General features: G+C 32.1%; 1 protein-coding gene across 4 annotated transcripts in view; it reads left to right on the top strand.

The window, feature by feature from the left end:
- MLLT10 (MLLT10 histone lysine methyltransferase DOT1L cofactor) overlaps positions 1-26,837 on the top strand; it is a 205,086-nt gene that overhangs the window by 22,803 nt on the left and 155,446 nt on the right. For all 4 annotated transcript variants that reach the window (XM_031939880.1, XM_031939876.1, XM_031939879.1 and 1 more), the window contains exon 4: positions 19,234-19,288. In XM_031939880.1, coding sequence (XP_031795740.1) covers positions 19,234-19,288 — 55 coding nt within the window. The remainder of the gene's footprint in view (positions 1-19,233; positions 19,289-26,837) is intronic.

Here is a 26,837-nt window from a genome sequence, read left to right as displayed (position 1 = left end):
GAATATTATTGTTCTGTAAGAAATGACCAGCAGGATGAATACAGAGAGGCTTGGAGAGACTTATATAAACTGATGCTGAGTGAAATGAGCAGAACGAGGAGATCATTATATACCTCAACAATGATACTGTATGGGGATGTATTCTGATGGAAGTGGATTTCTTCGACAAAGAGAAGATCTAACTCAGTTTCAGTTGATCAATGATGGACAGAAGCAACTACACCCAAAGAAAGAACACTGGGAAATGAATGTAAACTGTTTGCATTTTTGTTTTTCTTCCCGGGTTACTTTTACCTTCTGAATCCAATTTTTCCTTACAACAAGAGAACTGTTTGGTTCTGCACACATATATTGTATCTAGGATATACTGTGACATATTTAACATGTATAGGACTGCTTGCCATCTGGGGGAGAGGGTGGAGGGAGGGAGGGGAAAAGTTGGAACAGAAATGAGTGCAAGGGATAATGTTGTAAAAAATTACCCAGGCATGGGTTCTATCAATAAAAAGTTATAATTATGGAAAAAAAACCCCACTAAACATAAAAAAAAATTATATATGTTTAAGTATATGTATATTTATATAAAATATGTATTATCAATTCTGTTAGAAATACACATAAATATAAATGTATATAAATAAATTTAATAAATGCATATGTGAAATATAAAAAAAAATGGATTGTGTTTAAAGTTGAATTTATAATCTTTCCCCTACAGACTGATTATTTCTTATATATTACCAGCAATTATGGGTATCATGACTGTCTTAGTTATCTAGGAACAAATTTTGTGAATCTTTAACTGCTCACACATCCAATCAATTTTCAGTTCTTTGTATTCTTCTTTGGAAATGTCCTTTACATTTTTATTATCTCTTTTTTCCCATTGTACTTCTCTAGCTCCCTTCAATGTAGGTTTTTATATATTTTATATATTTAAATTTTATATTGATGCTTTTAAAAAAGTTTTAATTAATGACATTTGCTTTTATATCATGAATGAAAAAGTATTTTAAGGTGATATTATATGTAAAATACTATGCTAAGATCTGAGAATTCAGATGGAAAAATAAGACCATTCTTCCCAAGGAACTCACTTTTCTTCAAAATTATTTATTTTGAACTTTCACTTATAAATCACTTTTGAATTCTAAATTCTGTTCTTTGCATCATTGATTGAGAAAGCAAGCAATCTGATATGAAATTACATGTAAAGTCACGTAAAGCATATGGTCCATATTAGCCGTGTTAAAAAAAAATCTAAATAGCAAGAAATAATAAAGGTAAAAAAAGTATGCTTAAGTCTGTACTCGGCATTCATTAGTTCTCTCTCTGGAGGTGGATAGCATTTTTCATCATAGGCCTTTTGGAATTATCTTGTATTGTACTGATTGAGTAGCTAAGCTTTTTACAGTTGATGATTATTGTTAGAATACTATTATTACTATGTAAAATGATCTCCTGGTTCTGCTACTTTACTTTACATCAGCCCATATAAATCTTTCCAGGTTTTCTGAAAGTGTCCTGATCTTCATAATTTCCTTCACAATTGTATACCAGAACTTGTTATGCCATTCCCCAGTTAATGAGTATCTCTTCAATTTCTAATTTTTTGCTGGTGCAAAAAGAGCTGCTGTGAATAATTAAAAAAACCCACAAAAATGCGTGTGTGTATGTGATGTGTACACACATATGTCCTTTAAAAAAAAACTCTGTGGGATACAAATCTATTAAAAATAAAAATATTATTATAATATAATGTTGTATGCAAGTGTGTGTGTGTGTGTGTGTGTGTGTGTGTGTATGTATGTATTTGACCCCGATCAGAGGAATTTGATAAAAAGATTTTTTTCTCCATTTGGCCACTGCAACTTTTTTACTCCAGGTGCATCAATTTTGTTTGTACAGTAGGTTTTTAATTTTATGTAATCAAAATGATCTATTTTATCTTTTGTAATTGCTTTTGTTCCTTGTTTGCTTGACAATACATTTCTTACCCATGTAGTTGTGACAAGTATGTAACTTGCTTCTTATAATTTAAAAAAATTTTTGTTTAATATTCAGTTCATTGAATTAATTGTTGGGCATAATATAAAGTATTAGTTTGAGCCTGTTTTCTCCTCCAGTTATCTGAATCTCTTCTAATTTTTACTACATTAGATTTGTTTCTGCAAAGCCTTTTGTTTCACATAATCAAAATTGTCCATTATAAATTGTGTAAGCCTTTTAATCTCTTGTTTAGTCATGAACTTTATAGATATGAAAGAAGCTTATTTGCTTTTTGAATTTGCTTATGATGTGACCAATTTTATTTAAGTCATGTGTGTCCATTTGAAGTCCATCTTGGTGTGTGTGGTATGAGATATTTGTTTATCAAATAATAAGTCTTTTAAATAGCTGGTGTATTTGGATTTTATGAAAAACTGGTTCTTTATATATATCGTGTTCCTAATCTACTCTAGAAATTCATCCCTTTCACTCTCCATTCCTATCTCTTTAAAAAACACACCAAATTGTTTTTGATGATTATGGCTTTTGTAGTACATTTGAATTCTGATACTGATAGACCCCTTTGCTTCTCCTTTTTTGGGGGGTGGGGCAGTATTACCCTTGAAATTCTTGACACTTTCCCCTCTTCCATATGAATTGTTTTTATTATTTTCAACTCTATAAAATATTCTTTTGATAGTTTGATTGGAATAGTGTTGAATAAGTAAATTAGATGATATTATCATTTTTATTGTTAGCTTTACTTACCTACAAGCACTTAATGCTTCTACAGTAATTTAGGACTTGCCTTTTATTTCTTCAGAGGGTGTTTTAGAGTTGGAATCCTGGGGGAATCTTCCCAATATACTCGCTCCAATATTTTAAAGCTTTTGTAGTTACTTTGAAAAGAATGTCTCTTTCTAGCTTTTCCAGTTGAGTTTTTGTAGGTAAATAATACAGAAAGGCTGATGTTCCTGTAGATTTTTCTTATATCCTGCAGCGTTGTTGAAATTATTATTTCAAAAAAATCAAGTGAAGGTGGCCTTTACTGTACTTGATCTAAAACTATATTATAAAGCAGTGGTCACTAAAACCATATGGTATTGGTTAAGAAATAGACTAGTTGATCAGTGGAATAGGTTAGGTTCACAGGACAAACTAGTCAATGACTTTAATAATCTAGTGTTTGACAAACTCCCAAACCCCAGCTTTTGGGATAAGAACTCATGGTTTGACAAAAGCTGCTGGGAAAATTGGAAATTAGTATGGCAGACACTAGGCATTGACCCACACTTAACATCGGACGCCAAGATAAGGTCAAAATGGGTTCATGACCTAGATATAAAGAATGAGATTATAAATAAGTTAGAAGAATATAGGATAGTTTACCTCTTAGACCTTTGGAAGAGGAAGGAATTTATGACCAAAGAATAACTAGAGATGGTTATTGATCACAAAATAGAAAATTTTGATTATATCAAGTTAAAAAGTTTTACACAAACAAAACTAATGCAGACAAGATTCGAGGGGAAGCAATAAACTGAGAAAACATTTTTACAGTCAAAGGTTCTGATAAAGGCCTCATTTCCAAAATATATAGAAAACTGACTATAATTTATAAGAATTCAAGCCATTCTCCAGATGATAAATGGTCAAAGAATAGGAACAGACAATTTTTGTATGAAAAAAATTGAAACTATTTCTAGTCATATGAAAGGTGCTCGAAACCAGTATTGATCAGAGAAATGCAAATTAAGACAACTCTGAGACACCACTACACATCTGTCATATATTGATTAGAATAACGGAGAAAGATAATGCGGAATGTTGGAGGGGATATGGGAAAACTGGGACACATACATTGTTGGTGGAATTGTGAATACATCCAGGCATTCTGGAGAGTGATTTGGAACTATGCCCCAAAAGTTATCAAACTGTGCATATTTTTTGATCCAGCAGTGTTACTACTGGGCTTATATCCCAAAGAGATCATAAAGAAGAGAAAGGGATCTGTATGTGCAAGAATGTTTGTGGCAGCCCTCTTTATAGTGGCCAGAAACTGGAAACTGAGTGGATGCCCATCAATTGGAAAATGGCTGAATAAACTGTGTTATATGAATGTTATGGAATATTATTGTTCTGTAAAAAATGACCAACAACCTGATTTCAGAAAGGCCTGGAGAGACTTACATGAACTGATGTGGAGTGAGATGAGCAGTACCAGGAGATCATTATATACTTCAACAACAATACTATATGATGATCAATTCTAATGGATGTGGCCCTCTTCAACAATGAGATGAACCCCATCAGTTCCAATAGAGCAGTAAGAAATTGAACCAGCCACACCCAGCGAAAGAACTCTGGAAAATGAGTATAAACCATTACATAGCATTCCCAATTCCTCTATTTTTGTCTGCCTGTATTGTTGATGTGTTCCACAGGTTAATTGTACACTATTTTAAAGTCCAATTCTTTTTGTACAGCAAAATAACTGTATGGACATGTGTACATATATTGTATTTAACATATATTTTAACATATTTAACATGTATTGGTCAACCTGCCATCTGGGAGGGGTGTGGGGGGAAGAAGGGGAAAAATTGGAACAAAAGGTTTTGCAATTGTCAATGCTGAAAAATTACCCATGCTTATATCTTGTAAATAAAAAGCTATAATAAAAATATATTTTATTTAGATTTTTCATCACTGTGTTTTTAAAATAAATTTTTTTAATATCACCAGAATTTATTCTATTATCCCTCTAATTTATCTCTCATAGAGCACCCCAAATAATTTTTTTTTTTTTTTTTTTTTTTTGCTAAGGCAATTGGGATTAAGTTACTTGCCTAGGGTCATACATCTAGGAAGTGTTAAGGATCTGGGGCTAGATTTGAACTCAGCTCCTCCTGACTTCATGGCTAGTATTTACAATTAAAAAAAAATAGAAGAATGAAAAATAAAAATAAATCATAACCTTGAAAGGGTCTGAAAATATAGTTTGTTGCCAGATCTTTCCATTTTTATTTTGTGCATCATTTTTCTATTTTACCTTTTTTCTTCCCTTGTCCCCTGATCCTAAAAGATGTGGACAGTGGAGATTCTTGATTACACGTACTGTTTCTATATGCTCTTTGATGTATTATTTTAAATATTGGATTTCCCATACACAAAGGATAGAAGCTGCTCATGTCTTCTCATATTTTTTTTGATGGCCATGTTTTTTCCTATGTATATTTAGAGTAATTTTGAAGCATTATTTTGTTTTGTTTGTTTTGTGGTTCTTTCCATTTATGTTTTGTAATCATTGTGTATTTTTTTTTTTTTCATTTTTCTGTATCAGATCAGGTACATCTTTCCATGCTGTGTTCTATGTGTTTATTTCTAAACATCACAGTAATATTCCATTACTTCCATATATCACAATTTGTTTAGCTCTCATGTTAATATTTTGTTGATTTATTTATGTTTTGATTGATCATAGTCATTTTGCAGTTGCTTCTTCCCATCTGTCAAAATGCCCCTCAGCTCTCTTGTACAGTGAAATAAACCAGTTGAATCCATTTCCCAAGGACTCCATCATTCTCACCTCCTCCTCTTACATTCTTTTAATATAATCTGCTACCTCTTACTTCACCCTAGGCCAGTTCTTTTACATACACATTTGATGATAGCTCTCCTGTCTTCTGTAGTAGTGGTTTCCTCCACTATCATCCCCATTCTTTATTTCTTATTAAGTAAAGTTAATAAGTAAGGCAATTATTCTTTCTTGCTTATATCTCTCCATATCTTATATTTTTCCATATCTCCCTCATTTGATCCTGCCATTCCTGTTGGTTGGAGTTTTCTCGAGCTAATCTTGATCAAAACATGTATATGTAGTCCTCAGCTTTCAACTCTTATCTATTTTTCCCTCCTTCAGGCTCAAATAAGATAGTTGTAAGGTGGTTAGCATCATGCCTAGCATTTATTTTGACCCTTGGTTAGTAATTTTTTTTCTTCCATTTTTCTCTTCCTCTGAAGCACTTGACTTTTCTCTTGGATACTTTCTCATCTTGGAATTTTCATGGAACTGTTCTCTTTTGGTTTCATTCCTATTTAGTTTCCTTTTCTAGATCTTCATCTCTGGCAGTCTTCTTCAAGATTCTCCTGAACCTTCTTTTCTTTTCTATTTTCTTTGTACTGAATCCATTGATTATCAGCTCCTCTTGGGTTTAGCTATCTTTTTGATGATGATTCCCAAATTCATAAATATATTCTTAGTTTTTCTGAGTTTCGTTTCTGTCAGTAAGTGCCTAATTGGACTTTTAAAACTACATTTCTCAGAGGCATTTCAAACTTGTCAGAAATGGTACTTGTGTACCTTTTACCCTAAGTCATCTACCTTGCAAACCTCCTTTTTACTATTAAAGGTACCTCCATTCCTTCAAGCTACCAAGGTTAAAAACCATGCTATTGTCCATATTTTATTCTTCACTTTCATCAGAAATAAAGTTTGTTGCCAGATCTTTCCATTTTTATTTTGTACATCGTCTTTCTGTTTTACCTTTTTTCTTCCCTTGTCCCCTGATCCTAAAAGATGTCGGCAGTGGAGATTCTTGATTTCATGTGCTATATTATGTGATCTTTGATATATTTTTTAAAAATGTGTTTTTATTGTGAAATTAACTGACCAAATGAAGTTGAATTTTTTTACGTATATATAAATTACATAGACATGAAAACAATTTGTGTGTGTGTGTGTGTGTGTGTGTGTGTGTGTGTGTGTGTAATTGTAAATTCTTCCAGAATTTCTCTAGAAATTATTAATTGCTTAAACGGAGAAGGCAGCATGTTACAGTAACCAGAACATTACAATGATATTTAGACCTGGACTCTGGCTCTAGTTGCATCACTTCTTCCTTGGGCCCCAAATTTCTTACCAACAATTACAAGTTGCTTTATAAGAAGTTTCAAAAGTTTGCAAAGGACCTTCCAGTGAGATCTTTAAAGCCTGTGTTAGCTATTAAAATTTTGTGATACCTTTTTTATTCTTTATAATCTTCTGGGCTATAGTAATAATTGCTAGCAATTGTAGCTATTTGAGGTTTACAAATCAGTCTTAGTATGTTTCAGTTTGATAGATTGGAAACTGAGGGTTAGAAAATAAAAGTGACTTTTGTAGGATTACAAAGTTTTATGGTTCTAGTTTTATGTGACCCCAAAACTAATGGTCTTCTGCTAGGCCTTTTTTTACTTTTTTTTTTGTTGTTGTTGTTTTTGAGACTGGGTCCATAAAAATTTTTTTTGATGAATTTTTGATTTCCAAGTGCACATTCTATTGTTATTTTTTTTTTCCCCCTTAGTAATTGTACTTTAATTTTTTGGTTATCTTTATTTCCCTGGAAGTAAGGTCAGGTAAATTAGTTGGTCATTAAATTTTAGAGTTTAGATGTTTTTACAGCTAGAACCTTTTAAGTTTCAAAAAAAAAATTTTTTTTTTTTTTAATCTAAAATTGTTGCTGGATATTTGGTCTGATCTGTTACCTGAACTCCATCCTTACTTTGCTTATTATTTAGATTTGTTTCATTTGTTACAGGTACTTATAGGGAAAAAATGAGCTTGTTTATATATGCTTATTTTTGTAACTACTATATTTCTAATTATTAATTTTTTCAGTATTCTTCTAGAAAATCTACGTATCTTTTATAGAGTGTGTTTTTTCCTTGGCATCTCATGGTTCTTTTAGTTACTTAACTATGAAGAGAATATTTAATGATGTTCTGGTGATTTTCTCGCTTATATTAGCTTTGTTTGACTTGTTTCTGTTTTCACTATAGATACTTCATCCAGAATTCCAAATAGAGCTTTCTAAATCCTTCATTTCCATTGAGTATTTGTTTTTCAGGTTATAATTAACATTGATTGAATACTACTAAGAGTATTAGGTAATGCACAGTTCAATTATTAATAATCCATTTTGGTAGTTAAATTATAAATTTCCAGATGACTGATGATATGAATTGTTTGAAAGCCTCTATTAATGTGGACCTTCTGGCTTCCATATCTTATTTTAAAAGATCTGTTATTTAATTTTTATCTTAATGTTGTGTTTCTGCTTTTATTTGTTGCATTCCTTTATCTGAAGTTTGTTTTATCATTCGTTTTTACTATCCAGTCTTTGTGCCTGTTTTTTTCCCCCTAGTCCTACCTTTTGGCTACCTTGAAATTCTTTCCTGTATTTATGATAGATGAGTAGATTTTTGGAACTAAAATGTGGCTTGCTTACCCCTTGGACTTTATAGATTTTGAGGCACGGAGGGAATTATTTATCAAAGGTGTTTGCCTGTTTTGTGTCATGGACTCACAGAAATGAAGTTTTTTCAACTTTCCTATTTAACCTTCCAAACCATTTTACTACTAATCTCTTTAGCTCTATAGTTAATATTAAATTAATTTCTTATATTAAGAGCTCTGTGTCATACAAATATTGAAACTTAATTTAGAATGTCCTTAGAACTAATATTTTTCCATTGGAAAGATCATTACTTAGTTTAACCAATTCAGTCATTTTGTACTGATTAACTTAAAGTTTGCTGCTTTCTTCAAAGATTTTTTTCTTTGTTCGTGAATATATTTTTCTGAATAAAGGTTCATAAAGGAGAAAGACTTTAAAAGCATCTAACTTTCCTGTTTGTGTCCTTTGGACAATTGGCAATAGTTTTGCTACCTAATATTTTTAGATTTATTTATAGCTTTACTTTTTGGACTGTTAAGATTTAATTATTATTGTTACTATTATTTTTTGATTTACCAGAAATAAATTGTTCTTTTCTTCAATCGTATTTTCCTTCCCATAATTTGCAGTTGTTATAAATTAGTTTGTTTTTTTTTTTTTTTGATAGTAACTTTTATTTTTTTAATAAAAGTGCAAAGGTGGTTTTCACTATTCACTATTGCTTTGTTGCAAGTTTTTTTTCTTTCCTTGCCCTCCATCCCCGCTCTGGACAGTAAGCAATCCAATATATATTAAACGTATGTAATATGAATTAGTTCTTGACTGGAAGCTTTGACTTTTTGAAAGTGTTTTACTTTGTGTGAGTTCTTTCTCCCCCATCCCCCCCCCCAAAAAAAAAATCACAGTTATTTCTTTAAATACTCTCTTTACTACAGATTGAATTCTTGGGGGGGGGGGGGGGGGAGGAGAGGGAGAAGAAGGGAGAGGAAGTTAAGTAAAAATACCTGATCAGAGCCACTATATCTAGCAACATTAAGACTGAGTTATCTCCTTTCTGATTCAGGAAAGGAGAAGGTATAGTTCTTGATCTTTTAAACAGCTCCAAAATGATAGGCATTCATTTTATTTTTAGTTCCTTGTTAAATATAGGTCTTTCCCTGAATGTTTTGAAATATATTGGGCTTTTTTTACGTTTTTGACTTTGGAGAATATACCAAGGAGTGAGATCATAAGGTTGTAGGTTTTTCTAGCATAATTCTAAATTAATTTCCATATCAGTAGGACTCACAATTTCTCTAGCAGCATAGCACCTTGCATGGAGCTGCTCCATTTTTTTCCTGTCCTTGCCAATTTGCAAGGTATGAGATGAAACTTCATCTATTTTAATTTTTATTTCTCTTTGCAAGATAATTTGCAGTGTTTTTATGTGAGTTTTTAATATTTCTTTTGAAAACTCTATAGATTTTTCTGTTGTTTTCTTTTATATCTTAGAGATTAACTTTTTTTAGTAGTATCTGATGCATATATTCTCCCTACTTGTCAATCTCATCATTTTAAAAAATAAATGAACTTTTGATTTTACCCTTTGTAAATCATCAATACAAATCCTGTGTCCCTTCAGTCTTCTCCTAGAGATCAAGATCCCTTGTAATAAAAATTTTAAAAATAAAGGAAAAAAAACCACAGTTCAGAAGATCTAACCAACATATTGAAGCATTGCATTATGATGCATATCCTTCCTTAAACTCTGCGAAGAATTGGGAGATATACCTTCTCAATTCTTTTTTGGGGCAAAGCTTCGTTAAAAGTTCACAGCATTTAGTTTTAGCTGTTTTGCTGCTGTTCTATTTGTATTGCTGCCACTGTATAAATTATTTTTTTGTTTTGCTCATTTCACTTTGAATCTGCTTGTGTAAATATAGAAGCACAGTTTGCTTAGCCATTCTCCCCAAATCTGTGAGCCTCTTTTGTTTCTAATTCTTTGCTATTATAAAAGTGCTGCTACATGTCCATTCTTTTTGTTTTTGACCTTGTTGAGATGGGTATAGCAGAATATATCTGGGTTGAAGAGTACAGCCATTTTTGCCTCTTTATTTATTTGCCACTTAAAACTCATCCTCAATTTCTTTATTTGCAACATGAGATAATAGTAGAACTCTCCAGAAGTTTGATAGTGATTTTTTCCCCCCTCAATTTTTGCAGATATTTTGGTGATAGTGTTATAAATTGTTCTTGAAAATTTTGAGAGTATTGTAAATTTGGCAAAACTAGAACTTTTTTACTTTTTAGCTCTTTTACAGCTAGTTTAGTTTTCTTTGCCTAGATCTTTTTTTGGTTTTCTGTTCATTTGAGTATTTGATATTTTTCTACTAATCCTTTATTTCTTTTAAATGATCACTTTTGGCATACAGCTGCATATATGGGTTCTGAAAATCTTTTCATTATATTCTCGGGTGATTTTATCTTTTTTCATTTTTCTTTTAAATTTGTTAATTTTTCTTCCTTTTTCATTAATAAAAATGTATCATTTTCAGACATTTCAAAGGACCAGTTTAAAATGTTATCAGTTCTATAATCTTTATGATTTTTAATTTATCAATTCTCTAATTTTCAGCATTTATCTTTTGATTTTGTTGATCTAATTTAAAATTGCTCATATAGCTTATTAGTATACTTTGTTAATATTTAGTATACTTTTTAAAAACTTAATTTTTTCAATAAATAAAAATCTATAATCTCTTTTTTCCTCCTCCCTTGAGGGAAAAAATAAGAAAAAAAGCAATCTTATACAATATATATAGCAAACAAAACAAATTGCTTTATTGATCATTTTGGAAACATGTCTCATTCTGTTCTTTGATGCTATTACCACTCTGTATTGAAAGAATAGATAGCATGCTTCATCAGTCCTCTGAAATCATGATCAGTCATTGTATTTATTAGAATTCTAAGGTTGTTTATTTAAAAGTTGCCCTGGTTTTTCTCAATTCATTCTGCATTAATTCATACAAATTTAACAAAATCTGTTCTTTTTGTCATTTTTTATAGCACAGTTTTCCATTTATTATAATTTGTTCATACATTCCCCAATTGATAATCAGCCATCCAACTTTGCTTTAAACTTTATTTTTCTTTTTAAAATTTTCAATAGTATTTTATTCCAAATACATGTAAAGGTAATTTTCAAAATTCATTTTTGTAAGATTTTGTGTTTCAAATGTTTTTCCTTCTCTTCTCCCTTCTTAGACAATATAGGTTAAACATGTGCAGTTCTTTTAAACACACTTCCATATTCATCTTGCACAAGAAAAATAAGTTCAAAAGGAAAAAAGCAGGAGAGAAAAATAAACCCACCAGAAAGATGGAAACATTATGTTTCAATTCACATTCAGTCTCCATAGTTCTTTTTCTGCATGCAAATGGGCTCTTTCCATTACAAGTCATTTGGAATTGCTTTGAATCATTGCATTGTTGGAAAGAACTATGTCCATCAGAGTTAATTATCACAAAATCTTGCTGTTACTGAGTACAATGTTCTTTTGGTTCTGTTCAGTTCATGTAAATCTCTTCAGGCCTCTCTGAAATCAGCCTGCTCATCATTTATTATAGAACAATAATATTCCCATATACCATGACTTATTCAGCCCTTTTCTAACTGATTGATGGAAATCCCCCCAATTTCCAGTTTCTTGCCACTACAAAAAAGAGCTGCCATAAACATTTTTGCAGATGTGAGTCCTTTTTCATTTTTTATGAGCTTTTTAGGTTATAGACCCAGTAGAGACACCATTACATCAAAGAGTAAACAGTTTTAATAGCCCTTTGGGCATAATTCCTAATTGTTTTCCAAAATGTTGGATCATTTCACAACTCCACCAACAGTGCATTCATGTTGTCATTTTCTTACATCACTCTATCATTTATCATTGTTGTTTCCTGTCATATCAGCCAACCTGAAAGGTGTGAAGTGATACTTTAGAGTTGTCTTTATTTTCATTTTTCTAATAATAGTGATTTAGAGCATCTTTTTTTATTGTTTTCCTTTTTAGGATTCAAATTTTTAAAAATAGCTTAGTTTTTTCAAATACATGCAAAGATAGTTTTCCACATTTACCTTTGCATAACCTTGTATTCCAAATTTCTCTCTCCCTTCATCCTTTCCTAGACAGCAAGTAATCCAATATAGGATAAACATGTTCAGTTCTTTTAAACTTATTTCCATATTCATCATGAGCAAGAAAAAGATCAAAAGGGGAAAAAACACAAGAAAGAAAAAAAAAAGCAAACATACATCAATAACAACCATCATAAAGGGAAAATACTGTGCTTTAATCCACACTCAGTCCTCAAAGTCCTTTCTCTGGGTGTAGATGACTCTCTCCATCACAAGTCTTGAATCATCTCATTGTTGAAAAGAGCCACGTCCATCAGAATTGAGCATCACATAATCTTTTTGCCATATACAATGTTTTTCTGGTTCTACTCACTTCACTCAGTATCAGTTCATGTAAGTTTTTTCAGGCCTCTGAAATCCTCCGGCTGATTGTTTCTTTTATAACAATAATATCCCATAACATTCATATCCCATAACTTAGTCAACCATTCCTAAACTGATGGGTATCCATTCAGTTTCCAATTCCTTGCTACTACAAAGAGGACTATTATCAACATTTTTGTACATGTGGGTCCTTTCCCTTTTTTTATGATCTCCTTGGAATATAGGCCCAGTAGAGACACTGTTGGATCAAAGAGTCTGCACAGTTTTGTAGCCTTTGGAGATGTAGTTTTAAATAGTTCTCCAAAATGGTTGAATCTTTGCAGAACTCCATCAACAATGCATTAATGTCCCAGTTTCCCCGGACCTTCTTAAATGTTTATCTTTTTTTTTTTTTTTTTTTAAACTGCCTCAATTAGGATTAAGTGACTTGCCCAGGGTCACACAAAAAGTGTGTGTGTGTGTGTGTGTGTGTGTGTGTGTGTCCTTAAGTGTTAAATGTCTGAGATCAGATTTGAACTCAGGTCTTCCTGCCTTCAGGGCTAGTGTTCTATCCACTGTGCCTCCTATTTATCATCTTTTCCTATTGTTTTAGCCAATCTGAGATATGTGAAGTGGCACCTCAGAATTGTCTTAATTTGCATTTCTCTAATCAATAGTGACTTTGAGTATTTTTTTCATATGACTAGATAGTTTTAATTTCTTCATCTGAAAATTGCTTATAATCTTTGACCATTTATCAATTGGAATGACTTGTATTCTTATAGATTTGACTCAGGCCTTTATATATTTTAGGGATTAAGCCTCTATCATAGATACTGGGTATAAAAAAAAATTTTCCCAGCTTTCTGAAAATTCTTTCACCAGCTTTCTGGTCTCATTTTTCATTATTGTATTTTTAGTAATATGTTTTTCTCTGGGGATACTTTAATTTGATTCTCAGAAATTTCACTATATTGTCTCAATATAATTTCCTTTCTCATGGTTGTTAATTTCTGTGTTATAGTCATTGCTTTTCATTTTAAAAATTGTTTTTATTTTTAGGAGATTGTCTTTGTTTCTGTTCTATATTTCATACTACTATTTTAATGAATTGTGGTCTGAAAAGCTTGTTTTTACTTGTTTTTTTTTTTTTTTTAATATTGTAATTGCTTTTTGCAAGGGTATTATCATTATCCACATAACTTTTATTCCTCTCATGTCTATTACCACAAACCTTCTCTGTAATAAATAAATGTAATAAAGGAAAAAAAGATTCATGTTTAGCCTGCATTTTAAAATGTATGTCCATGTTTGTGCCTTTAATTTGTCATTTCTTTCCCTGGAGATGGTCAACATGATTTATACTCAATTTTCCTTAGTCTGGATTGTCACTCCATTTTTATTAAATATTTTTTAGCATCAAAGATACAGAATATGGCCTTTTGCATACTTAAAAATAAACCTTTTTTGGGCTTTTTTTTTTCTTGTGGCTTTCCCGTTGACAAATGTGGAAATGTTTTTAACACAATTGTATATATATAAAATATATAGGATTGCTTGTTTTCTTAAGGAGGGCAGTGAGAAGGAAGAAGTAGAAGGAAAACCCACAAGAAAGGAAAAAAGAAAATAGTGGGCTTGGATCTGTATTCAGATTTCATAATTCTTTTTCGGAATGTTGATAGCATTTTTCTATCTTGAGTCTTTTGCATTGTCTTGGATCATTGGTTTTCCAAGAAGTTCTCTAATCTATCATAGTTAGTGATTGTATAATGTTGTTACTGTGTATCTTGTTTCCCCGATTCTGGTTACTTCACTCAGTATCAGTTCATTTAATTCCATATTTCATATGCCAAAAATGAATATAGCAGTGGTATGTTCATATACCATTCCCAAATTTGATGGGCATTTTCTAAATTTCTAATTCCTTTTACAATTTACATCCCTGTCACAATAGTTCTACCACATCCTCTCCAATACTTATTTTCTTTTTCTGTTATATTAGCCAGTCTGATACGTGTGAGGTGGTACTTTAGAGTTGTTTTGATTTGCATTTCTCTTATAGTGAATTTAGAGTATTTTTTCATGACTATAGATGGCTTTAATTTCTTCATTTAAAAATTGTCCATATGCTTTGACCACTTAGCATTTTCAGAAATACTTGTTTTCTTAAAATTTGACTCATTTCTGTATATATTTGAGAATGAGGTATACAGTGTGATAGTGGTCTCTGCCTAGTTTCTGTCATTAATTTTTGAGTTCTTATCCTAGAAACTGGAATATTTGGGTTTATCAAACAGTATTTCATTTTTATGATTTTGCTTTGCTTTATTGCATCTTGATTTCTCAATTCTCATTTTTAAGGAATCATTTTCCTCAGTGAGCTTTTGTATTTCCTTCCCAATTGTCCGATTTTGCTTTTTAAAAAGTTCTCCTCATTAACTTTTTGTATTTCCTTTTGCATCTCTCAATTCTTAATTTATTTCTTACTTGATTTTCAAAGTTCCTTTTGAGCTCTTCCATGGCTTGAGCCCAATTCTTATTTTTCTTGAAGGTTTTGGATTTAAGAGGTTTGATTTTGTTAGCTTCTTCTGAGTGTGTTTTGATCTTCCTTCTCACCATAATAACTTTCAGATGTTAGAAACTTTTAAAAAAAAATTTCTGCTCACTTTGAATCTATTATTTGGCTTTAATTCTTTGTGAGAGTACGGCTCTATTCCCAGGATGAAGGGTGCCCTGTCTCAAGGTGCTGGGATTTTGTTTAGCTGTTTTGAAATCTTTCTAGGGATCTGACCACAAGCCTTCTTTTCTGACCTGGAGCTGTTAGGAGTGTCCTGACTCACTGTAACTGTAGGTTCTAGTGAACTCAAGCAACAGAATCCTGCTGTGCTGACTTCGGGGGACGAGGCCTGCCTGGAACTTCCAGGCCCAGAAGTCCAGAAGTCATTAGCACTGCCACTGATGCAGAGGTCCTTCCTTGCTGATGCTGGGATCTTCACCAGGGTTTTGTGCTGGGATCCCACCCTGGTTTCAAAGACTTTTTCTGATTACCTTTCAAATTTTCTTTGGTGTCTCTGGACTGAGAAGTCTGGAAGCCACTAGTACTGCCTTTGATTCATCCTGTCCCCAGGATGTGGTGAGCTTCAGGTATAGGCTAGATTCCCATCCTGGTGTCACAGACTCTTTCTGCTGACTTTCTAAGTTGCCTTCAGCTGGAAAATATTTTGTCCCATCTTTTGGGGGGGTCTTTTGTTCTAAAAATTGTTTAGAATTATTATTTAAAGTTATTTGGACTGGTTTAGGGGAGAGATTTTTATGTAATGCCAGATAAATAAGTATATGAAATAAATATACAAATCAAATATTTACTGCTCACAAATCCTTAAAGAAATTTATTTTAAAACAAATCTTTGTTATATATGTATCTATAAATTTATTGTTTATTAAAGAAGAGCAAATTTTCAAACTAATGAAACTGATTTCTTGTGTATTTTTATTTAAAGAACAATTTGATACTTTTTGCTGTTGTCATTTATTTTGCAACCCCCTCATGGAGTTTGGACCCACAGTTTAAGAAGCTTTGCTTTAGCTTATCTTTGTAGCTCCGTTGTATGATACTCCTCTCTGCATTCATGTGTGAATTAATTTTGAGCTTTCTATTCATTCTTCACAGATTTTTCACCTCCTGTCTCTAAGCCTTTGTACTTCCTATCTGCACCTATTACTGGAAAGCATTCTCTTCATACACTTTGTAGAATTTTGCTCTTCAGCACTCAACTCTCAGACCACTTTCTACATTAAACAATTCCTTGTCCCTTCAACTGCTATGCTCTCTATCCCAAACCAGCAGCATTTATTAAGCAATTACCATGTGCCTGATTTTTTGCTGTGAGGTGGAAATTAAAAAAAAAAACAAAAAAACCCACAAGGAAACAAGACAGTCTTCTTTAGGATTTTAAATTCTAAAGTTGGAAGTAAAAAAAAAAACATAAAAAAGAGCAGGATCTTGGAGGGGGAAAGGCAGCTGGTAGAGCCATCTGAAAAATGACCAGGAATTTTTAGTGGGACCGCTTTTAGTTCCCCTGTAGCTATTTACCAGTACACAAAAGAACCTCTCTGGATGGAGTCTCTTTGGAACCCCTGGTAGATTGTGGGTTGAGGTATAGAGAGAGAATTAAATCTATCTAGTAGAAGAAAGGTAAAATCCAGCATATGGAGATGCTTGGAGAGATAGTAAGTGTGAAGCTACCAATACCCCTTTTTACCCCTTTTCGGGTAAATGAACCTACCTTTGGCCATGTGGCTTTAGAAGGAGACTTTTTATATCAGTGTAGCCATTGTATCAAATGGAGCACTGGTTTCTACCTCCTGGAAGTAGAGAAGAGAGTCAATATGGAGTAGAACAGTTTCTGGGAACTTAGAGGAGCAACCCAATTTATCTGATACTAGGAAGAATCTTTGGATTTGACTTTTTTCCTCAGGAAGAGTTAGAGATTTAACAATGATATCTACACTGATTTGTAATCAAGGTTTGACATTGATGTGAAATAATTTAGAAAACTATTTCCCAAGTTTCTATTTATATTCAACATTGGAGATATATGAAATTGTGCTAGTTTTCAAGTCTTAAAATTTTCAGATTACAAGTTTATAGCTTCAATTCAGAATTTAAGACTATATTATTTATTTTGCAGTTTTGAATTTCAAATTTTTTCTCTTTCTCTGCATCCTTCCCTGAGACAGTAGTCATGTTATATGTGATCACTTATGTAAAACATTTCTAATATGGATCTTTTTTTTTTTTTTTTTTAACAAAAAAGACTCAAAAATAAACAAAGTGAAAATTAGTTTGCTTCAGTTTGTATTGAGTCAATATTAATTCTTAGCCTGGAGATAGTAGGTATGCTTCATCATTAGTCCTTTGGGATTGTCTTGTATCATTGTATTGCTGAGAATAGCCAAGTCAATCACACTTCTTCATTGAGTTAACATTGCTGTTAATGGGTACAATGTTCTGATTCTGTTCACTTTACTTTGGATCAGTTCTAATAAGTCTTCAGGTATTTCTGAAATCATCCTGCTTTTTTTTTTTTTTTTTTTAATTTTTTTATGCCAACCTATTTAATAACATTGTATAACAAAACAAGAATCCACAAAATTCTCCCCTCTGCCGAAGTAAAATCTGGAGTGTGCTATTTCACCTTTTGTATAAAATATCAGTGTAAAAAATTAAAATTACCATAAAGAAGAATGGTAAAAAGATCCATGTAAGTACTACATGTGGCAAAAACAAAAACAAAAACAAAAAATCTTAGATTGGAACTACTGGGCCTGAAAGTCCTTTCTTTCTTCTTGAGCTCCTTTGTGTCTTTCCTCTCTTGAGACAATAACTTCTTATTTCCCCAAGCTGCCATTCCTTGAAACAACTTTTTTGTTCAGATGAATGTGTCCACCTTTGTTCTCTCTCCAGAGTTTTTGTGTCTCCTCTCTCAATTGGGCCTTGATCTCTGTTGAAGTAAATCTTCCACTTATTCCACAACTACTCTATGCTTTGAACCCTTCCTATTTTCTTTAACCTGTAGCTATTTTTTTTAAAAATAACTTTTTATTGCCAGAACCCATGCCAGGGTAATTTTTTACAACATTATCCCTTGTACTCACTTCTGTTCCGATTTTTCCCTTCTCTCCCTCCCTCCATCCCCTCTCCCAGATGGCAAGCAGACCTATACATGTTAAAGAGGTTACAGTATATCTTAGATACAATATATGTGTGCAGAACCAAACAGTTCTCTTGTTGCTCAGGGAGAATTGGATTCAGAAAGTATAAATAACCCGGGAGGAAAAACAAAAATGCAAGCAGTTTACATTCATTTCCTAGTGCTCTTTCTTTGGGTGTAGCTGCTTCTGTCCATCCTTGATCAATTGAAACTGAGTTAGATCTTCTCTTTGTCGAAGAAATCCACTTCCATCAGAATACATCCTCATACAGTATCATTGTCGAGGTATATAATGATCTCCTGGTTCTGCTCATTTCACTCAGCATCAGTTCATGTAAGTCTCGCCAATCCTCTCTGTATTCGTCCTGCTGGTCATTTCTTAATCATCCTGCTTTCTTAAAAGATTCCCTAGTTGATGGTCATGTTGATTTCCAATTCTTGGTCACCACAAAAAGAGCTTCTATAAATATTTTTGTACAAATAGGCCTTTTTTCCTTTTTTTGGATGTCTCTGGGATACAGACTTAACAATGATATGACAAAAATAGCTTTTAAAAGAAGTTGGCAACAAGTTCTTTGAAAAACAAGGCATTATTCTCAAGGAAGATGAATTATTCCTTTGAGAATTCTTAAATTGAAGGGTTGTTGGGAGTTACTAATGCAGGCTCTGCCTGTGATTTTATTACTTATTTTCTGATTTTTTTATTATTATTCCTTATTATTCTGATATTTTTTTCCTTAACAAAATGGTGTTGAATACAATGGCATTTTGCAGTTTGTAAATTTGTGCTACATTCATAATTTCCATCATTTTTTGCTTTTTGTTTTTCCTTTAGAGATGTGAATTATGTCCTCATAAGGATGGTGCTTTAAAGAGAACAGATAATGGGGGTAAGTACTTAAATTCGTAAAATTTTTATTTAGAATTTGAATAAGTATTTTGCAATATATGTTAAGTTAATTTATCAAAACTCTTAATGAACTTAATATGACACATTATTTTAAGTCAGTGTAGTGTAAAATTAAGAAGCCTAGATTGTATATCAAGAGATATAGGATCAGGTTTTTTTTGCCTCCATCATCACCTGTGTGATTTTTAAAACCAGTTTCATAATCTCTTCTCCTTAGTTTCATTCATTCATCAAACATTGAACTGTCAAACAGAATGTTTTGTGAGGTGTAGAGGGAAAAGTGGAAGAGACACAGGGTAGATTTTGCAGAACAAGTAATGTTTGGGTTGGCTTTAAAGGGTGGGTTTAATTTTACATTACAAATCATTCCCTATGCCTGGATTGTTTTTTTAAAGATGGGGAGATTTGAAAACACTGGATGTATTTATGAAATGACTAGAGCATATGTGATCCCTTCATGAAAAGGAGTGATCAGAGCTAAGCTTATATCGTTTGCCTTGTGTAATAATGAATTCCAAGCTCTCTGTTCCTTTACCATGATGGCTCATCGATTATTGTTTATTATTATGGCTCCTCAATACTTAAATTCTTTGATTGTGGAAACTTACAGTAGTTTTTATTTGACCCAGAAACTCTGAATTTTGTCTGTGATCTGCTTGGAAGCTTTTATGTTGTGATTTTTTTCAGGACATGGCCAGTGGATTATTTAGTATTCTCTTCTAGTTCTAAGAGTCTATTTAGTTTTCTTGAAAGGGAATGTCTAACTATAGAGATATGTTTAAAATGTTTGTACCTGTATAACTTATATCAGATTATTTGCTGTCTTGGATGGCGGAAGATAAAAAAAAATTGGAACTCAAAATCAATGTTTACATGTAATAGGAAAAATAAAATACCATTAAAAATAAATAAATGGGATGTCTAGGCTCTTGGTATGGTTGTGGCATTCAGATAGTCAAATAATTTTTTTTTCCTACTTCACCTGTGTTTCAGGTGGGTTGTTTTTGCTTTGAGATACATTTTATTTTCTTCTTTTTAAAAATCTTTTTTACTTTATTTTAAAATTTTTTCTTCTCTCATGGAATCATTGGTTTCTCTTTAATCCACTTAAATTTTCAGCAAGTTTCTTGCTTGGAGAATGTTTTATACCTCTTATGCCAAGCTGTAAATTCCCTTTCCAATTCTGTTTTACATAGCTCATTTCTTTTTTCAAAATTTTCCCCCCTCAAATGCTCTCAATTGAACTGTATCATCCGGGATCATAGAAGGATTATAATTAGAAAAAAGGTTTGAAAATGATTTTTTAAGGATGGTGGAATGAGATGATTAGGAGAATATATCCCAGGGTGGGGAGAGAGAAGATAAAGGAAGGTTAAGGAAAATTATCTCACATGATCATGGTCTACACAGGTAGAGAGATGTGTACAAATGAGGAGGAATGGGGTGGCATGAGGGTTGGGTACAACTGATACTTCAGTCTTACTCTCGTTTTAGCTGGATAGAATATACAATACAGAAACAATTTGGTTCAGAGTTTTCATTTTACTCAACAGGGAAATGGGAAAAAAAGCAGGAAGAAAAGGAAGTTTAAATGAGAGTAGATTGTCCTATGCAAAACATTCCAAATTAAGTTGTAATTAATTAAAATGTTATTCCATATAGTTGTTTTTGAGATGGCAAAGTTTTGGAATCTGAGGAGTTGGCCCGTATATTGTGGAATGGCCAAATACATTATGGTATGGCAATATGATAAAATATTAAGCTAAGAAATGATGGAGATGGTTTCAAAGAAAACTGGGAAAACAATATGAAAGGATAGTGAAGTGAATAGAATCGGGAATACTGTGGTTTACACTATAATAACGATATCTTGAAGACAAAAAATTTTAAAAGAATTAAGAATTCTGGTTAATGTGAAGACCAATTCTTTTTTGTTATTGTTGTTTTTTGTTGAGCCACTTGGGGTTAAGTGACTTGCCCAAGGTTACACAGCTAGGACATGTTAAGTATCTAAGCTGAGATTGGAACTGGGCTCCTCCTGACTTCAGGGCTGGTGTTCTATGCACTGAATCCACCTAGCTGCCCCTAAGATCAATTCAAATTCCAGCCATAACATGCCACCTCCTTCTTGTTAGAGATGTGAAGGACTTCATGCAGAAGGAAACATATACATATACACACATATGGATAGGGTAAGAGAGGAAGAGGAGGATTTTTACTTATTAGGGATTTTTTTTTTTTTTTTTTTTTTTTGCTTGCTACACCTCAATGTAAAAAAGGAGGTAAAAATCTAGCAGGACTTTGAGAACTGTTTGTGCGTGAGTGGTAAAGAAGGATGGGTTAACCCATTGCTTTCAATCCTGAGTGACTAGGAGGACAGACAATAATGATCTTACTAGAAAACAACAAAAAAAAAGGAAAATTAAGAAGGGAGACTTTTTTAGGGGCAAGATTATTTCTGTTTTGAACATTTAGTTAAGTTCAAAAGGAAGGGTAATTTTAAAGGAAAATACTTAGTTTTAGACATATTGTATTCAAGATACTTGCAGGCTTTCCAAAATAGTTGTTCAATTTCAGAGCTCCACTAATAATGAAGTAGGGTGCTTATCACACAACCCCTACAGCATTGACTTTTGTTTTTTTCCTTTTAATCTTTGCCAATTCACAGGGTGTGAAATGAAACAACTGTGTTCTTTTGATTTACATTTCTCTTGTTAGTGATTTGGAGCATTCTTTTCTATGATTGTGAACACTTTGCAGTTCCTTTTGAGAACTGTTTGTCCATGTGTTCTGGCCATGTGTATACACCCACCCACATTCATTCTCTCTCTCTTTTTCTCTCTCCTAATAATTTTAAATATTACATTATTATTTAATATTTACATTGTTTTATTTATTAAGTTATTTAATATTTGTATTATTTAAATTATATTATTGCATAAATACATTATTTATGATATTACATATAATATTATTGTACTCATTATGATATGGTATTTTTTAAATGGTAAAGTTGTGTATTTCTTAAGAATGTACTATGGAATATGGTATGAGATATCAATCTAGTTATAATTTCTGCAAGACTCCTTTGCAATTTTCACTACATTTTTTTTTATCAAATGATTTTTTTCCTAATTAATTTAGATTTTCCCATTTATCAAAGACTGTATTATTGAGTTCTATGGTTTTTTTTTACTTCCTTGTCTAGTCCAGGCTATTGATTTAGCTCTGTTTTTTAACTAATGGTTTTGATGAAATGCTTGTTTTTAAATTTAATTATAGTTTTGCTTTTTTAATTCTTTTTCATCACTTTATTATACATGTCTTCTGGTTTCTCTCAGTTGAACCTTTTATCATTTCTTACTGCATAATAATATCTTGCCATTGCATGTATGTATGTATGTGTATGTATATATATATTATATATCTATATCTATATATATAATTATGTATGTATGTGTATGTGTATGATTATATATATATTTATATATATATAAAATACCTATTTGTTCTTAGTCCTTTTGGTCTTTTTGAAGTATATGTCTATTAGTGCTATATATATATTTATTTATTTTAGCCTAAAAGCGTGTTTCTTTTAGTCATTTTTTGGTTATAGTTCCATTTTGTTTTCTTTAATAGTTGGATCAACACATAGATTCACCAGCCATGCATTAGCATATCTGTCCTCCCACAGCTCCTTCAAAAATTGTCATTTTTATTTTTTGTCATCTTTACCAATCTAATGAATATAAAGTGTCACCTCAGTTATTTAAATTTGCATTTCTTTTATTATTTGTGAATTGGAGCATTTAAAAAATATTTTTGATAGGTTGTATTTCCTACCTTTTACCATTTATTTTGGATTTGCTATTAATTTTGTGTATTTGAGTCAATTTTCTGTTAAGTCTTAGATATAATTATTTCTTAATTGTTTACCCTAATTCTTACTGCAATGTTTCCAAAGCTCTTTCAGTTTTATATAATCCATTTTCTTATGTGATCCTTTCTATTCCTTGTTTAAGAACTCTTCCCCTGTGTATAATTATGAAAAACTTTCCTTTTGTGACCCTCTTCATTTATGCTTTTATATTTCATATGTATATCATAATCCATTCAAAGCTTATTTGAGATGTAACATAAAATGCTTGTCTAAAAGTCATTTCTGGCTTTCCATTTTACGGTTTTTCTAGTTTTTAGAAAATAACCTTTTTTCCAGGTTGCCTGTGGTCCAAGTTTTGGGGTTTAGTTTAAATTTTGCTATTATGAAAAAAAATTGCTATTGTTTGATTGTTTTTTTGCCTTCCGTTTCAAATCTTTTCATTTGATTAATTTTATTTTAAAATAGTACCAAATAGTTATGACAATTTCATCTTTGTGTAGTATATTTTGTAAACTATTGATCTCTCTTCCATTTTTTCTTTTGAGATCACTTTACTTCCAAGTGAATTCTGTAATTTTTTTCCTTCTAATTCTTGATAGATTGTTTATGGTATTGAATCTAAATAATTTTGGTACTGCTGCCATTTTTATTTTGTTGGCACAATACCTGGCACATAGTGATTAATAAATGATTGTTGATTATTGATTAGCCATCAACAATTTAAAGTACTAATTATTTGTCTTTTTGTAAAGAGAGTTTTGTGTTTCTATGTGTATAAATCTTCCATGTTTCTGCAGTTAAGTTCCTATCTATTATGTACATTCAGTAGTTATTTTGAATGGAATTTTTTCTCTTTTTTTGATGGTGTTTATTGTCAGTATTCAAATACTGATTTCTTAAGTCAGCATTTATTTAAGCTTCTGCTATGTGCTAAATAAACATTTTGCAAAGAGCTAGTTTTTAATTTTACTACTCAATGTACTACTTAATTGAAGTTGTTTTTCTTTGTTGAAACTTGAGTTTTTTAGAGATCAACTTGAGTTTAGCGATGTAAGGAGAATTTTGGATTTGATTATTCTAAGATGAAAAAGATAGTTTATAAAATATATGTAGTTTCAAATGGAAGAAATGCTTCATTGGCTAGGTTACTGAGTCATAAAACTTATGTTTCAATTCCTTTTATCTTGTATGAATAGGTTTTTATTGAAGTTTTGTAGGCTACTCTCCATATTACATGATGCCAGTCAGTAGATAACACATCAGGAATTGGCCTGGTAGATTTTTCTAAATCTGTTTGGATGGGATTGTCACTAATGCTTCCTGCTTTTTTGTTATCTTGATTCCATTTTCTATCTCCCACCTCCAGGAGCATCTTTTTTTTTTTTTTTAATAGCTTTTTCTTTCTTTCTTTCTCTTTTCCTACTATCAGATTTTTTACTTTCTTTATTAAAGCTTTTTATTTTTCAAAACATGCATGGACAGTTCTTCAGCATTAGCCCTTGTAAAACCTTGTATTTCAATTCCCCATCCTTCCCCCACACCCTTCCCTAGATGGCAAGTAGTCCAATATATACATTAAACATGTTAGAAGGATATGTTAAAACCAGTATATGTTTACATATTTATACAATTATCATGTATATACAATCAAACCAGTAAAAAGAAAAAATGAAGCAGCAAAATTAAATGCAGGCAAATAACAACAAAGAGTGAAAATGCTATGTTGTGAACCACACATTTCCCACAGTCCTCTCTCTGGGTGTAAGTCCTCTCTCTGCGTGTAGATGGTTCTCTTCATTACTAAACAATTGGAACTAGTTTGAATCATCTCATTGTTGAAGGAGAGTCACATTCATCAGAATTGATCATCAGATAATCTTGTTGCCTTGTGCATTGTTTTCTTGGTTCTACTCCACTTAGCATCAGTTCATGTAAGTCTCTCCAGGCCTCTCTCGAATCATCCTTCTAATCATTTCTTACAGAACAATAATACTCCATTACATTCATATATCGTAACTTCAACTGATGGGCATTCACTCAGTTTCCAGATCCTTGCTACTACAGAAAGGGCCCAAGCTTGTTTTCTTAATAGAAATTTTGAATGTCACCAGCTAAAATCCATTAAGAAAGGGGAAGTTCAAAAAGCTTCAGAGATCAAAACAGGTCACAAAATAATGATACTGAGCTATTACATATATCCTTGGCTTCCAGTGGTACTTTGTGAACATAGAGAAATTCTAACTAATTTACTTCTCTGCTGGTGGTAAAATGAACTTCAGAGGACCAGCATCGAAACACTTGTTGGATACTGAGAAACAATGTGTATGAGCATTGTTCTAAGCTTGAGCTGAGTGATGCAGAGGCAAAAGACTATAGGACAAAAGGCCTTGGACCTGGTTTTGTGACACTTGGATTCTACTAATTGTTTTTAGTCATTATTATTAGAGTGATTTTGAGCAAATCTCTTAATTTCTCCTCTTCATCTGTAAAATAGTTTTTAAAATGGCCCTTTCTCTCATGGAGCAACAGTGTGATCAAGTCAGAGAAACTTGATTCTAAATTTTTTTTACAATTACTATTGCTAATTGTATTTCCCCACATTTACTCACTTTTCTCCTTTCACCCTGTCCCTCCTCACATGTTTTTACTACTGAGCACTCCCTCCCCCAATAGGCCTTCTCTTTTATTATCCTACCCCCACCCCAACTTGTATTTTATTTCTCTCTTTATTTTCTTGCAGGGTAAGATGGATTTTATACCCCTATATTTGTTATTTCCTATTTTAGCAAATTCTGATGAGAGTAACGTTTACTCTTTCCTTCCTCTCCATTATAAAAGCTTTTCCCTTATGACAGCTAATTTATACCATTCTACTTCTCTCTTTCCCTTTCAGTACATTCAAAATATTCCTTCATATTCAACTCATACCAGTGCCTTCTGTCTACATGTATCCTTCTAACTGCCATAATAGTGAGAATGTTCTAATGAGGAGCAAGTTCCATCCTTCCATATGGAAACATATATAGATAAACCTTATTAAGTCCCTTAAAGTATCATTTTCTTGATTACCTTCTTATGCTTTTCCAGAGTCCTGTATTTGAAAATCACATTTTCCATTCAGCTCTGATATTTTTATCATGAATGCTTGAAAATCCTGTTTCATTGAGTGACCTGCTTTTCCTCTGAAGGATTGTACTCAGTTTTTCTGGATAGGTGATTCTTGGTTGCAATCCTAGCTCCATTGCCCTCCAGAATATGTATTCCAAGCCTTCCAAAACTATAATTAGAAGCTGTTAAATATTGTGTTATACTTTCAAGAAATTATCAAGGAAAACTGTTCTGATATTTTAGAACCTAGAGGGTAAAATAGAAATTGATAGAATCCACTGATCACTTCAGGAAAGAGATCCCAAAGTGAAAATTCCCAAGGTTATAGCCCAATTGTAGAAATTCCAGGTTAAGAAGAAAATATTGCAAGCATCCGGAAGGAAGCATCCACAGAAAGAGCTGCTATAAATGGTTTTTGCGCTCTCTGATGTACTTTTTTTTTTCCTCTTTCTTATCTCTTAGGAATATAGACATAATAGTGCAGTGATTACACAAAGAAGAGCATGGCATATTTTAGTAACTGTTGTGGTATATTTTTGAA

The sequence above is a fragment of the Sarcophilus harrisii genome, chromosome 5, assembly GCF_902635505.1.
Source record: "Sarcophilus harrisii chromosome 5, mSarHar1.11, whole genome shotgun sequence".
Lineage (NCBI taxonomy): Eukaryota > Metazoa > Chordata > Mammalia > Dasyuromorphia > Dasyuridae > Sarcophilus > Sarcophilus harrisii.
This window is presented reverse-complemented; position numbering and strand designations above follow the sequence as displayed.